At 43.1% G+C, this 14,212-nt stretch overlaps 1 protein-coding gene across 1 annotated transcript; it reads left to right on the top strand.

Moving 5' to 3' along the window:
• Positions 1-7,297: 7,297 nt before the first annotated feature.
• On the top strand, positions 7,298-9,184 carry LOC127232931 (protein S100-A9). The gene is made up of 2 exons (XM_051199253.1): positions 7,298-7,414; positions 8,960-9,184. Exons 1-2 carry the CDS (start codon positions 7,298-7,300, stop codon positions 9,182-9,184), a joined length of 342 nt encoding a protein of 113 aa, XP_051055210.1.
• The last annotated feature ends 5,028 nt before the right edge of the window (positions 9,185-14,212 follow it).

Raw genomic sequence — 14,212 nt, 5'->3', positions numbered from 1 at the left:
GGATATTCTTTCTCTTCCTTTTTGGTTAATTTAGATAAGGGTTATTTATTTTCTTGAAGAACCAACTCTTTGTTTCATTGATTCTTTGTATTGTTCTCTTTGTTTCTATTTTATTGATTTCAGCTCTTCAATTTGATTTCCTGTCATCTACTCCTGCTGGGTGAGTTTGTTTCTTTTTGTTCTAGAGCTTTTAGATGTTGGTAGTGTTGGTAGAGCTGTTAAGTTGGTAGTGTGAGATTTCTCCATGTTCTTCATATGGGCACTTAGTGCTATAAACTTTCCTCTTAGCAATGCTTTCATGGTGTCCCACACATTGGTATTTTGTAGGTTTATTTTCATTGAATTCTGGGAATCCTTTCTTTATTTTTTCCTTAACCCAGTGATGATTCAGTTGAGTATTGTTCAATTTCCATGAGTTTATAGGCTTTCTGCAATTAGTATTGTTGTTGAATTCCAACTTTAAGCCATGATGATCCAATAAGAGTTTTTGTTTTGGTTTGGTTTTTTGTTTGTTTGTTTTTCTTTTTGTATCTGTTGAGCTTTGTTTTGTTACTGAGTATGTGGTCAATATTAGAGAAGGTTCCATGAGGTGCTGAGAAGAAGGTATATTCTTTTGTGTCTGAGTGGAATGTTCTATAGAGTTCTGTTAACTCTATTTGAATTATAACAACTGTTAGTTCCCTTATTTCTCTGTTAAGTTTCTCACCTGTCCATTGGTGAGAGTAGGGGTGTTGAAGTCCTCCACTGTTAGTGTGTGGGGTTTGATGTGTGGCTTAAGCTTTAGTAATATTTCTTTTACAAATGTGAGTGCCCTTGTATTTGGGGCATAGATGTTTAGACTTGAAACTTCATCTTGATAGATTTTTCCCTGTAATGAATATGAAATGCCCTTCTCTGTCTCTTTTGATTGATTTTAGTTTGAAGTCTATTTTGTTAGTTATTAGGATACCTATGCCTGCTTATTCTTAGGTCCATTCAATTGGAAAATATTTCCCCAACCCTTTACTCTGAGGTTGAGATGTGTTTCTTGTATGCAGCAAAAGGACAGGTCTTGTTTTTGTATCTATTCTGATAGTCTGTGTCTTTTTATAGGTGAATTGAGACCACTGATATTAAAAGATATTAATAACCAGTGATTGTTAATTCCTGTTATATTTGGTTTTGGTGGTGTTAGTGTTCGTGTATTTCCCTTCTTTGGGGTTTGCTGGTGTGAGGCTATCTGTTGCCTGTGTTTTTGTGGGTGCAGCTAACTTCCTTGGGTTGGAGTTTTCATTCTAATACTTTCTGTAGGGCTGTATTTGTGGATAGATATTGTTTAAAACTGGTTTTGTCATGGACTACCTTGTTTTCTCCATCTATGGTGACTGAAAGCTTTACTTGGTATAGTAGTCTGGGCTGGTATCTGTGGTCTCTTAATGTCTGTATCCAGGACCTTCTGACTTTTAGAGTCTCCACTGAGAAGTCAAATATAATTGTGATAGGTCTGCCTTTATATGTTACTTGGCCTTTTTCCTTTGCAGCTTAGTATTCTTTCTTTAGTCTGTATGTTTACTGTTTTGATTATTATATGTCAAGGGGATTTTGTTGTTTTTTATTTTTGTTTTTGTTTGTTTGTTTGTTTGTTTGTTTTGGTCCAGTCTATTTGGTGTTCTTGTACCTCATAGGCATATCCTTCTTTAGGTTGGAAAAGTTTTCTTCTATGATTTTGTTGAATACTTTTTTGTGCCTTTGAGCTGGAATTCTTATCCTTCTTCTATCCCTATTACTCTTAGGTTTGATCTTTTCATGCTGTCCCAGATTTCCTGGATATTTTGTGTTAAGAATTTGTTGGATTTAACATTTTGACTGATGAATCTATTTTCTATATTGTATCTTCAACACCTGAGATTCTTTCTTCCATCTCTTCTTGTATTCTGTTCATTATGCTTGTGTCTGTAGTTCCTGTTCCAGATTTTCCATTTTCAGAATCCCCTCAGTTTGTGTTTTCTTTGTTTCCTTTATTTCAATTTTTAAGTCTTGGACTGTTTCCTTCACTTGTTTGATTGCTTTTTTCTTGGCATTCTTGGCTTTCTTTAAGGGATTTATTGATTTCTTCCAATTTTTTGTTTGTTTTTTCCTCCATTTCTTTGCTTTTGGTTTTTTTGTTTGTTTGTTTGGTTGGTTGGTTTTTTTTCAGACAGGGTTTCTCTGTGTAGCTTTGTGTACCAGGCTGGCCTCAAACTCACTGAGATCTGCCTGCCTTTGCCTCCTGAGAGCTGGGATTAAAGTCATGCACCACCACCACCCGGCCTTCCTCCATTTCTTTAAGGGAATTTTTCATTTCCTCTTTAAGAGCCTCAGTCATCTTCCTATAGTTATTTTCAAGGAAGTTCTGCTTCATCTGCATTGGAATGTTCAGGTCTTTCTGGTGAAGAACCACTAGTGGTGGCTCCATGTTACTCTTTATGTTGCTCAATGTATCCTTACACTGCCTTCTACACACCTTTTCCTCCCACTGGTACAGCTGGGGCCTATGCCTCTGAGGGTTTCTCCTCCTCCAGTGGGTGCAGCTGGGGCCTATGCCTCTGGTGGCCCCTCCTCCTTCAGGTACAGCTGGGGCCTGTGACTCTGGTGGCCCCTCTTCATCCAGGTGCTGGTGGGGTTGTGGCTCCCTTTGTTGCTGATGCAGTAGGGGGATGGTTGGATGGGGGATGGGGAGAATGCTGCTGCCTAGTCACTGTGGCTGTCATAGATGGGTTGGGGCACAGGATATGCCTCTGTGAGGTAGAACCTAGAGATCAGGGCTGACCTGATGTGAGTGCAGATGCTCACCTCTCCCTCCACGTGTAGGTGGGGTGTCCTAATTGGCTAATTTAAATTAAACCATTTGGGTGTACTTTATTATGTAATATATTACAAATAGTATCTACTTAAGTGTGTCATAAAGGAAAATATATAAATAACAAAAATATATCAGGAATACAGGCTAACAATAGACAGGGTAGCATATATAAATAATTATACTAATTAACAATTATGAGCTCTGACAGAAATTCAAAGATTATATGACAGAAACAAGGAAGAAGCATGTATCTCAAAGACAGAAAGCTTAATCTAAACACTGAGAATGGTGTAGCAAAGGTGTTAGACAGAAAACAAAGTTTGTTGTGTGGTGGTAAGGAATAGAGAATAAGTCAGTTAGCTTCAGTAGGAACTGATCACAGTGGGGCCCACTCATAAAACGGAAAGATCTGGTGACAGATCTGTATGGAAGAGAAGATATTATTTCTTCAAAGTCTGGGAGCTCAACTTATCCCAACTCTTTAGAATAAATTAGGGAGATAATTCTGGAAGGAAAGACCGGGCCTGTTTCTTGAGACAGAAGGACAAAAATCTTAATTCCCAGGTCATGTCCCTCAAAGGAAGGGTGATAATGTGTCCACAGAAGACTCAAAGTGTTGTAATTTATAAAAAAAAAAAAAGGGGGGGATGAGATTTTTAACTAGGGGAAAGGGAATGGGGAAAGGAGGGGAGAAAGAAGACTGGGCTCTGGAAACAGGAGCAGCAGAAGAGAAGAGAGAGGCAGGGTGGAAAATAGAGAGACAGAGAGTCAGGCAGTGAAGCAGAGAGAGAGAAAAGAGAGATGGAAGGTGGGCAGGACCCTTTTAAAAGGGAACACAGTGAGTGTGCTCAAGTGATTCTCTTAGTGGCTACAGCTAAGGATGTACCCTGTCAGAACCCCAAGGACAGACCTGGTGCCTGAATACTAATATTCCTCCCTTTTTATTTCTTACAAAAATATGAGGAGTTAGAAATGGGTAGCAGGTGAAGTGGGGATGAGGATGCCATGTTCTCAAGACTACTTCCTGCTGACCTGGGGGGCCCTGTTCATTTTGGGGGTCATGGGAAAGCTGGGGCACTGTCCATGTTCTGAAGTAGCTGGCTATTTCATTTTACTGTCCAGTCTCTGTTGAACCATCAGGTGTCACATGGACCTGGCAAAATGTCGTTCTTGGTGGATCCAAATCAACTCCCTAAGGCTTAAAGCACCTGATCCTTTCCCATTACCACAGCATCACCTGGACATGTTTGGTAGCCTTGCCCTCCAGCTCTATGACCAACAGCTGGTAGTCCTGCAACAATACCTGATGATTAGGAATGGTCAGTGGGTCTCAAAAAAAAAAAAAAAAAAAACCAATGGGAGCAAGGAGAAATAAACAATGACACAGCTCCCATGAGTGAGGCAACAGAAGTAAGACCCAAAGGTCTGCAATTCCTATTGTTCCAAGAATTCAAAGAGGGTCAATTTCAAGACAGGCACAGGCCATCTAGTGAGTTGTTATGCAAAGGTCTCTGAGCCCAAGAGAGACACAGTTGCCTGGTACAAGAACTTCAAGAAAAGCCGGAAGGTGAGAAGACCGTGCTGAAGAAATGAAGCCTCAAATCCAGGGAAATAATGGTCAGAGGTGAGTAGCCCCTCCAGAAACCTAATTGCCAATACTAAATGAAAGGCAAAACTGCCAGTGAACGAGATAGCAGATTTGTTGCAGGTAGATGAGAGCGGATCTATTGAGAGTGAAGCGTATGGGTAGGGTCCCAGCATGAAGTGATTACTAAGTGCTGGGAAGAAGATGTTTGGTAGGCTTTTCACCCATGAGTGAGACAGAACGAATTCCATTGGCTTTTTACCAAGCAAGGATCGTGAGAAAGGCACAAACCACCTGGTCACTCGTCAATCAAGGGGCAGAGGCCAAGAGTGTCCAGGAAATAAGACAGGCACAGGCGATCTAGCGAGTCATCACACGGAGGGTAGGGGATGAGAACTCTGAGTCCAAAAGAGATTGGTTGCCTGGAACCAGGGCATAATGAGGCCAAAAGGCACAAAATCACACTGGAGAGATGAGTCACCACTTGGGAAGTAACCAGACGTGGGGAAGACGAAGTGACTCACCGACCATGCCGGTTTTGGATGGAGGGATCCAGCCATCCAGAGAAGCAAAGCTGTCAAAAATGGACCGGGTTTCCAGGATCCCGTTGTGCCTCACAGTGCTTGCAGGAAGATACATCATTAGGGCCTTTCTGGGCCAGGGAACCAATGATTGATTGAATATATATATATATATGAATGAGAGAAAAAGAGATAATGTGGCAGAGCTTACAAGGAAGGGGGAAGGGTTTTTCTAATTAGGGAAAAGGGAATGGGGAATCAGGGGAGGGGAGGCTGGCCTCTGGAGACAGGAGCACCAGAAGACAAGGGGGGAGACAAAGAAATAGGCAGAGAAATAGAGAGAAAAACAGATGGTCAGAAACAGAAAGAAAGATGGGAGATGGACAGGACCCTTTTAAAAGGGAACATAGTGAATGGGCACAGGTGATGCTCGTAGGGGTCACAATGGAGGATGCACCCTGCCAGAACCCCAGAGACAGAACAATAAAGATGCCTGAATGCTAACACAAAGAACAGTTTCTGAGGTAGGCATATCTCCTTACAAAGGACCACCTGACACTGAGGATAGTAGTTCCACTCACGGTTGAAACTTTCAAAATGTCCTGCTTTTTGAAAGGGCTCCAGGGAGGGGACAGCCAAGAGAGACATAGCACATAGACCAGAGGTGACAGATAAAGATATCAAAAAGGAAGACTCATGAATCTGGTATCACAGGCAAATCTTCAGATAGATGTGGTAAACATCTCAGGAGGGCTGAGCACAAGGAAGGGAAGGAATGAGAATTGCCAGCAAGAGCAGGGATTTCATTGGACTTAAACAGTGTTACCTTGGCTAGAAATGACAGTCCCCAACCTTAACACAATTGTTCTCTACGGGTCTAAAAGCCACTCCCGGGTCACTCAGCCCTAAGAACAGTGGAGAGAGCACACCAGAAACCAAGTGTGCATCCCTGAAAAAGTAGCCCTACCAGCAAGCCAATACTGCTACAACTGTTAGAGGATGTCCCAGACCACATGATATTAGCTCTGCTGAGAAACCCAAGAGCTGGAAAAGAGCAGATGCAACCCAAGACTAAGGGTGATCTGGTCTGAAATCAAGCCCTGGAGCAAGGACCCCTTCCAGTGATGCTGAGACTACCTATCCAGAAATGTTTAGGAATCGAAGTCAATGCAGGACAAGCATGAGGGTCCAGAGGAATAAGTACAAGAATGGGCCCTGCTACCTACACAGTCCTCTAACAGGGCTCCAATGTAGTTGGTTGGACACATGCATAGTTATAACAGCTGGGAAATAATGAATGAGTCTATAGTTATAAAGTATTCTGTTGTGAGGAAAAAGAAAGCTGCTGGATAGTGCAGAATATGAAAATGGTCTACAACAAAGGGCAATGGGCTGCTGGGGTATCCATTTGAGAGAAGTCCTTTTATGATTAGGGTCAGTACCTTGGAGTACAGTTTCTTGGCACGTGATCCACACCACACCATGTAAAGAAAGACAATCCTGATGGACTGACATACAATTCTGGGATTAGCATGAGTTATTATGAATGTAATTTCTATGTGTGCAATCTCAACCATGCAAGTTGGGGTCATGTAAACTAGGGACATGTAAATGAGTGTAGTCCTAGCAGTTCAAAGGCTTCAGTCACTGGGTATCAGGAAGCTTCTCTGTGGTTACAGTATCATGTGCCTAGTAGTTCTGAGTTCCTGGACCACGTTGATGAAAATTCCTAAAGGGGATCAGCCTCCATTTTCTAGTCTCTTATTAACAACCTTCCATCCACAGAGCTATGTGAACACTTCCTATCCCACCTCAATCACTCACATCCCCTGCAGGGATACCACACTGCTCATCTGTGATGCATTCTTTCCCTGGGTGGGGGAGACATGTGTCAGCCAGGGGCATCCTATAAATGCAGGGCCTGCTCCACACTGCCAAACGCTGTGTGACTCCTCACCTTCGGTAAGTGAGCTCAGTTTCCCTAGGCAGGGGGCTGCTGGCCTGTTTCTTTTTCCCTCCTCTGCCTGTCTTTCTTCCACACCATTCTACTGGATCCCCCTTTCCTTGCCTTGGCAGCTTTGTAGCTTCCTTCAACTTTGTGAACGTTTCTTGCTATAAAATTCTTCAATTTTGTTATTCTCTACATTGTCTAAAATGCATCTCACATACGTGTGTGACAGGATGGTACCCCACTGAATGGCACCCTGTCCTTCCTCTTATGGTGTATGTCCCTGCCTTTCTTGCCCGATAGAGGCCATAAAGGAGATCAAGGATGCTTGATAACCCATTCCTTTACATGCCCATTTGCTTCTCCAGGATTCCAATAGCCTGCAAGAAAGACAGCCCTCAATGTCACAGATGGAACAAGGCATGGAGACCATCATCAAAACCTTCCACCAACACGCTGGGAAAGAGGGAGACCCAGACACCCTGAGCAAGAAGGAATTCAAACAGCTGGTGAATAAGGACATGCCAAACTCCTTCAAGGTAAGGCCTGATTAGTGAGGGAGGAGGGTACAGCCTGCAACAGTCAGGAAGAAAATTCCAGCACCTTCCACACAGCACTGCAAGGGCTCAGTCATTGGAGGTGGACAAATGTAGACAGTAACAGTCAGGAACTGAGCACATGTAATGTGTGATGCACTATTGTGGGAAAACACATGTAGAGGAGAACCTGAAACCGATGATGTGATGATAACATTAAGAACACAGACAAAGCCAACATCCTGGGAATGTGGAGCAGGATAAAATAGAGTCCTAGGGTTGGTCCATGCCAGGTTCAACAGAGTAAAGCAGGGAAACCTCGCTCTTTGAGGTGGTGACATTTGAGCTTAGATGTTATCCCTGGTAATGAAGACACACAAGGACAGCTCTTGACTGGAAACTGAGGGACACTAAGTTTCAGGTGGGGACTCAGTAGACCTGAGGGTCTACGGTGGACAATGCATGAACCAAAAGCATGTGGAGAACACCCAGCACGGCACTGGCATGCAGAAAGCACTGTCAAGTATCAATAAATCCATCTGCTCAAAGATGCGTAGTTGCTTCTAGGTACGGGGCTTCATTCAAAGGCCTTTGTGTTCTCTTTCCAAATCCAGGCAGGAAGGAAGCAAATAACATGTGCCATGGGTCCCAGTGTCAGTTGATTATAATGTGTAGCCCTGTAGACCAGTCAGCAGCCCTCTTAGAGTGCCTGTTAAAGTGGAGAAAAGCTACTGTGGGAGATATCAGGGACAAAGAGAGCTCCCCGAAGTGAGGACCTCAGGTGAACAAGGTGCTACTTCCAGGAAGACAGGGGGTACACAAGAGCCTCGCTAGACAAGTCTCCCCCACCCCACCCCCGTGTGATCCCTCCATTACTCTATCAACTCTCTCAACATGCATGGCCAAAGCACTGGAATAGAGCAGGATGCACTGGCCTCCAAGATGGGCTCACAGTGTTATGGGAGGGTACTTAGCCAAGATGTTCCAGCCAGTGGGTGGAAGAACTGAAGCTGGCTGGTGCTCTCTGCTACTCCTGGATCCTCCCACTTCATATAAGTTATCACAGCCTTTGAGGTAGGCAGAGCACCTACCATTCTCTACCCCTTCAAGATCCAATAAGGCCTGTCTTCCTGAGTGCCTCCCCTCTAAGAAGAGGGAGGTGCAGATTCCTCCACATCAGATGTTAATGTGTATGACTTCCACAACCTATAAAAACTACCTTTCAGGAGACCAGATTCCTAAGATCCTCTTCACAGCAGACTTCATTATCACTTGTTCTAGTGAACAACAAAGAATATTTCTAGACCCACATATAATTCTCTGACTTTTTCCGTTAACAGTCCTAGTGTCAAAGGTAGAGGTCTGTCTCAGGAACAAACTGGAAAGTGTTTAGCATATGTCCAGCATTTCCTTCATCATGAACACTCAGTCCATCAATTCTATGTTTGAATTTATTGCCTAGGTTTGCATTCTGATCACTCACAGTGCTTCCTAGTTTACTTCTGTGCCCACGACCAGCACTAATAGCCATCACTCTTCTACCCACAGAAAGAAAAGAAGGATGAAAAAGCCATGAACCGCATGATGGAGGATCTGGACAGAAATGAAGATGGTGCTGTGGATTTTGATGAATTTTTAACCCTGTTAGTTAAGGTATTGATTAAGGACCACAAGGAGATTCACAAGAATGAGTCCTCACGTGACTATGGCAATGGTCGCAGCCCTGGGCCAAGCCTCGGAGAGGGTGACCATCGCGACTGTCCTAACAAGTAATCAGAAGGCCAAGTCGGTACCTGCCCAAACAAAGCTATAGAGAATGCTGTATCATATATATCTTTGGTTGTAGAACTGTGGGATTGGGGAACAATAAAGTCTCTATGTAAGTGCCCTCCACAATGCTTCTGATTCCTGGACTGCTCTTGCTCATAGCTCAAGCCCCTCCCCTGCCATATCATCATAATGAAATAACCACTAGCAACTTGTCTGTCTGCTCTGAACTCCTAGGAGTTACCTGTGATAATGTGACCATCTTGTACTTCTGCCCCATATTTGAGTGGGAATTCCCATGATTAGCCTGTCCATGTGACCCTTGTCACTGCAGAAACAAAAGCAGCTGGTCTCCACTCAACATGCCAGCCATTTCCAACCCAACCAGCCCCAGCCTGTCTTCACTGATGACTGTCCACAAATTCTTCTAATAGAACCCCACTCCTATAAAAGTTTTACTGAAATGGACGCAGGGCAATGTGTGGAAGAATACTTGAACCCTAGCAGTAGGAGCAACGGAGTGTGAGTACCTAAAAACCCATTTAGGACTCAATACTGCCTTCTGTGTAAACTTACAATTGTAAGTTGTTAGAGTACAGTATCCTTATCTGTAAAGGAAGGTAGTGATGTTTTCCCTCTGATCAACCCTGCAGAACAGGGAATGGTGCTAACTGGGCAATATCTGTGAAGATCTTTGTAAACTGTGACTGCGGTGGGGGGGGGGGCTCCCAAAGGAGGCTGGATTTGTTACATGGCCTCCTGTGCTTCCTTTGAGGAGCTTCTGGGGTGAGGGACCCTCAAGTCAGTGGCTCACAACTGTCCCCACTTATCACTGGAGAACCCTGGGTTTTGGTTGTCTTAAAGATGAGAGGTAGGAGAACTTTCTCTACCATGTTCCCATTTTCCCCCAGTGGGGGGGGGGTCTAGGTTTTGAGGAGAGAGGATATCTAAACAATGAACACTTCCATGCCCAGAACACCAGAGGGCTCTGTGCTGGCCCAAACAACAGCCAAGGGCTTGGTTGGTTTCTTCCTCCTTACCTGGCAGTTCCCACCTTCAGCCTCCCAGCTCTGTCCCTCCTCTAACATCACCTCCTCCTAACTTTGTTCTCCCTAGTTTTAGACTCTAAAATTTTACCCTCTAAAATTTAGAGGGTACTCTTCCATGGGGTTGGAGCACTGAGGCTTTAGTTTCTCAAAAAGGAAGGAACAACAGGAATCATCAACAAAGATCAATCACCAAGATACAGCTTTTAAGGCTGACTCTAAGTAGAGTCACTAAAGGAACTCATGAAACTAGAGCAGGGCTGAGAATACCAGGCTGTGAAAAAGTCCAGGTTCCTTCTCCTTGGTAAGTAGCCATATTGACTTAACTCCTTCCATGTGCAGTCCTCAAGAAGCCCAACCATCAGGGGCCAGAGGGATCTGTGGACCATGTCCCTGACATCAGGAATGTCATGTGAGTGGAGATGGGTCTGCTCCACTTCTCTGAGGGCTGTGGTGCCAGGTGTGTGTTAATTACTGTCCCCACTTTCTTCTCACACACTGGAATTCTGTCAAAGACATAAAATTATAATCTCAGGGAATAGTTCACTATGTGTCCTCATTAGAACCTCAGACCTGTAGCCACCATGTTCATTCATGATCCTTACCTCCCAAATATTACACTGCTTCCTTGAAAGTTCTTGACCTTTGGTTTCATCCCTACATTGAAACGTATTTCTCTAGAATAGCAGAACGTAAAGAATGATTGTGTATGTATATGACTGTGTATGTGTGTGTGGAGAGAGAGAATATATACATATATGGAGAGAAAGAGATGGGGCCATTTATTGTAATAACTTATAGAATGCAGTTCAGCTAATTCAACCATGGCTGCCTATGAACCAAACATCTATGAATCCAGTAGTTGCTCAATCCATAATGCTAGATGTCTCAGCTGATCTTCAGTAGATGCCGGAATCCAAAAGTAGTAGACAATGATACCCGTAAAGGATTGGATTTGTTAGCTAGGTGAGGACAAGTAGGCAAAGAGTAAAAGCTTCCTTCTTCCATGTCCTCATATAAACTTCCAGCAGTAAGTGCAGCTCTGATTAAAGGTGTGTTTTCCGGCCCAAGATCCAGATTAAAGACCTCCCTTCCCACCTCAAAGATTTGGATTAGAATGGATCTTCCTACTTCAACAAAACTGGTGGGCCCTCCATTTTTTTTTTTTTTTTATTTTAGTTAGTTCCAGACATACTCAAGTTGACAACCAAGAATAGCCACCACAGCCCTATCCCCCTGCCTCTCTTCATTTCTATGGAGAGGTTCACACATAAACTCTCTAGCAGTGCTTTCCAAAAGCACCTGAGGTGCAGCCCCCTAAGGTGGATGCCCAGACCTAGCATCCTTGAAGACTCTGTCCACTTGATAGGAGACTGGCAGCCCTGTGGGATACTCACTGATGGACAGCAGCACACCTCAGGGTGCACACATCTCTCCCAGGACCTGCACCTGCACATCCTGTTGTCCTCATCAGGAGGCACTTAGTGAGCTCCAGTCTCAAGGGATGTATGGAATCTTGGATTAAGACTTTTGGAAACAACAGCTGGACAAAACAGCCCTACAGACTACAGCTAGGATATCTGAATCTTCTTCGAATCCCCCAAGACAGCGCCCCTTACCAGCAGGAAGTAGTTTGGAAAGAACGACGCCCAAATTCCCAAATATTGTGTATAAATGTTTGTTTTCATTTAATTGGACTTTGTTATATAAAATTAAATAAAAAAATTATATATATAAAAAAAGACTTTTGGAAACACAGGTACAGCGGGAGTCAGCAATCATTGGTGGCAATGACAGATAATGACAATGACCTTTTTACTTTTTAAAATATGTGGCAATATGCTTATGTCTGATACTTGAATGTAGTTTGTACGCTTGCTTTTTATATGGATATTCTTCATTTTATTTACATTTTCATCTATGGCACTATTCAATTTTAACTTCTTGATGTGCTGGCCATGGCAGACACCTTCAGCACAAGTAGCAGAAAAGGCTAGGAGATGAAAATCATGAGTTCAAGAGCAGCCTAGACAACTGAGTGCAATCCCATCATAAAATTAGATTACAATACACTAAATTGGTAGGGAATATTGTCCATTTATTCTGGATTCTGTCCCATATATATGAAACTATAGTTACTGGACAAAGCTTGAAGCAGGAGAGGTGACCTTCCTCAGAGAAGACACCAAAAAAAAAAAAAAAAAAAAAAATGATGTTCCTGTGACAAAAGGTCAGCCCTGCAAACATACATACAGGTAGCATTAGGGGCTGAGTGGTTTATGTTTAGGAATATAAATAAATACATATGTCCATGCAATAACAATTAGCTTGGAAAGAAAATACGACACCGCGAATCTGAAAGAGCAGGGAGAGGTATATGGGAGAGTTTGGAGGGGGAAATGAAAGGAAGAAATATAAGTTATAATCCCAAAATAAATAAATAAGGACAATTTTCTTGTTCTCAATGGTCATTTCTGAACCACACATTCCTTAATTTATTGCTATCTCCGTAGTTCTATTACTCCCTTCCTAAGTGTTTATACTTTTCATTGAGTGTTCTTTCTTTGTATGGTATTCTTCAAGTGCTCAGCTCGGATAGTGACATCACCTAACCCAATTACAGATTTCACCACTGAGCCTCTCTGTCTCTGTCTCTTTCTGTGTCACTGTCTTTGTCTGTCTCACACCCCACATGCTTTATATCTTTGCACTTGGGGAGAGATGGACTTTCAGTTTCCATGCTGTTGCCAACCTTCTTCTTTCCTGACAGCTGTGCAACTCTACAGAAAACAGTGCTGAATAGAACATCGTGGCAGAGATTCAGGTCATCACAGTACAGTGGGAGAGATGCTGGGAGAGGCATTGCATGAAGAGTAGGCATAGATGTGCCAGGTATCATCAGAAGGAGGACAAATAATGATGCTGCCCATGATGGTAAGAATATATGGCAATGACTATTCACAAGTGGTAGCAGAGTCTCTCCAGTAAGGATGTTGCCTGGGAATATGGTACTAGTCTCTGTAGCCAGCAGGCTGTACCTTCACCAACAGTGATAACCAGACTGGTTTGGATGAGAGGAAGTATGTTTTACATGGACCTTGATTACTGCCAGATGTCTGGTATTTATATGAACTCCCTTAAGCTAAATCCAGAGAAAAGTAAAATCAGGTTATTCACATGATCATAAGGATTCTGACCATGCAAACTTGTTTTCAGTCATAGTCATATAAACACAAGTTGTCCAAACTTGCTCTTTCCAGACCTTGATCTTCTTGTTATTGACTACAGACACATATTGCATCAGACACCTGACTACCATCATCAAAACAAGATATAATAAACACACTGCTTGAAGCTCTGCACTTTGGAGAGGAAGAAATGAGAGCATCACTAAATAAAGGGGTTGTGGGGGAAAAAAATCTGTGAAGGTCCAGAATCACCCAGGGTGACTGGAAAATAGAGAGACACTCTCCAGTCTGTTAGATAAATGATGAAAATAAATGAAGGCCAGCGGAAGATGACTACTGCCACTCTGGAACAACTGACTGCTTCGTGTTGTAAAAGTGGATGTCTTACCAAAGACATAACAGCTTCAGAAGCTTACTTTAGGATTTCAGTGTCATCGACAGCACATGACTGACATGGGACCTTGGCTGAGTTGGATTGCCCTCTTTAACATGAGTTGAAACAAACCTATCATCTTCAACCTAAGTCCTTTCAGTACTGGAGACTGCTAACTACAGGATATATAAATACTTATCAGTCTGTTAGCACTAATGACCATGAAGAGAGAAACTCAGCTTCATTCTAACTGTGACCACGGGCATCTTCACATCTGCTCTCTTGTATGACCAGGCCTTGTTCTCTTCCTCTATACCTCATATGACTGCAGTTGAGCCACTAACAGGGACAACAATAAACTCCAGGGAAGTCAAAGCTGCTATCCAAGAAGAAACAGAGACAAGCAGGAGTGGCCATGCTACTGGGA

The sequence above is a fragment of the Phodopus roborovskii genome, unplaced genomic scaffold, assembly GCF_943737965.1.
Source record: "Phodopus roborovskii unplaced genomic scaffold, PHOROB, whole genome shotgun sequence".
Taxonomy (NCBI): domain Eukaryota; kingdom Metazoa; phylum Chordata; class Mammalia; order Rodentia; family Cricetidae; genus Phodopus; species Phodopus roborovskii.
This window is presented reverse-complemented; position numbering and strand designations above follow the sequence as displayed.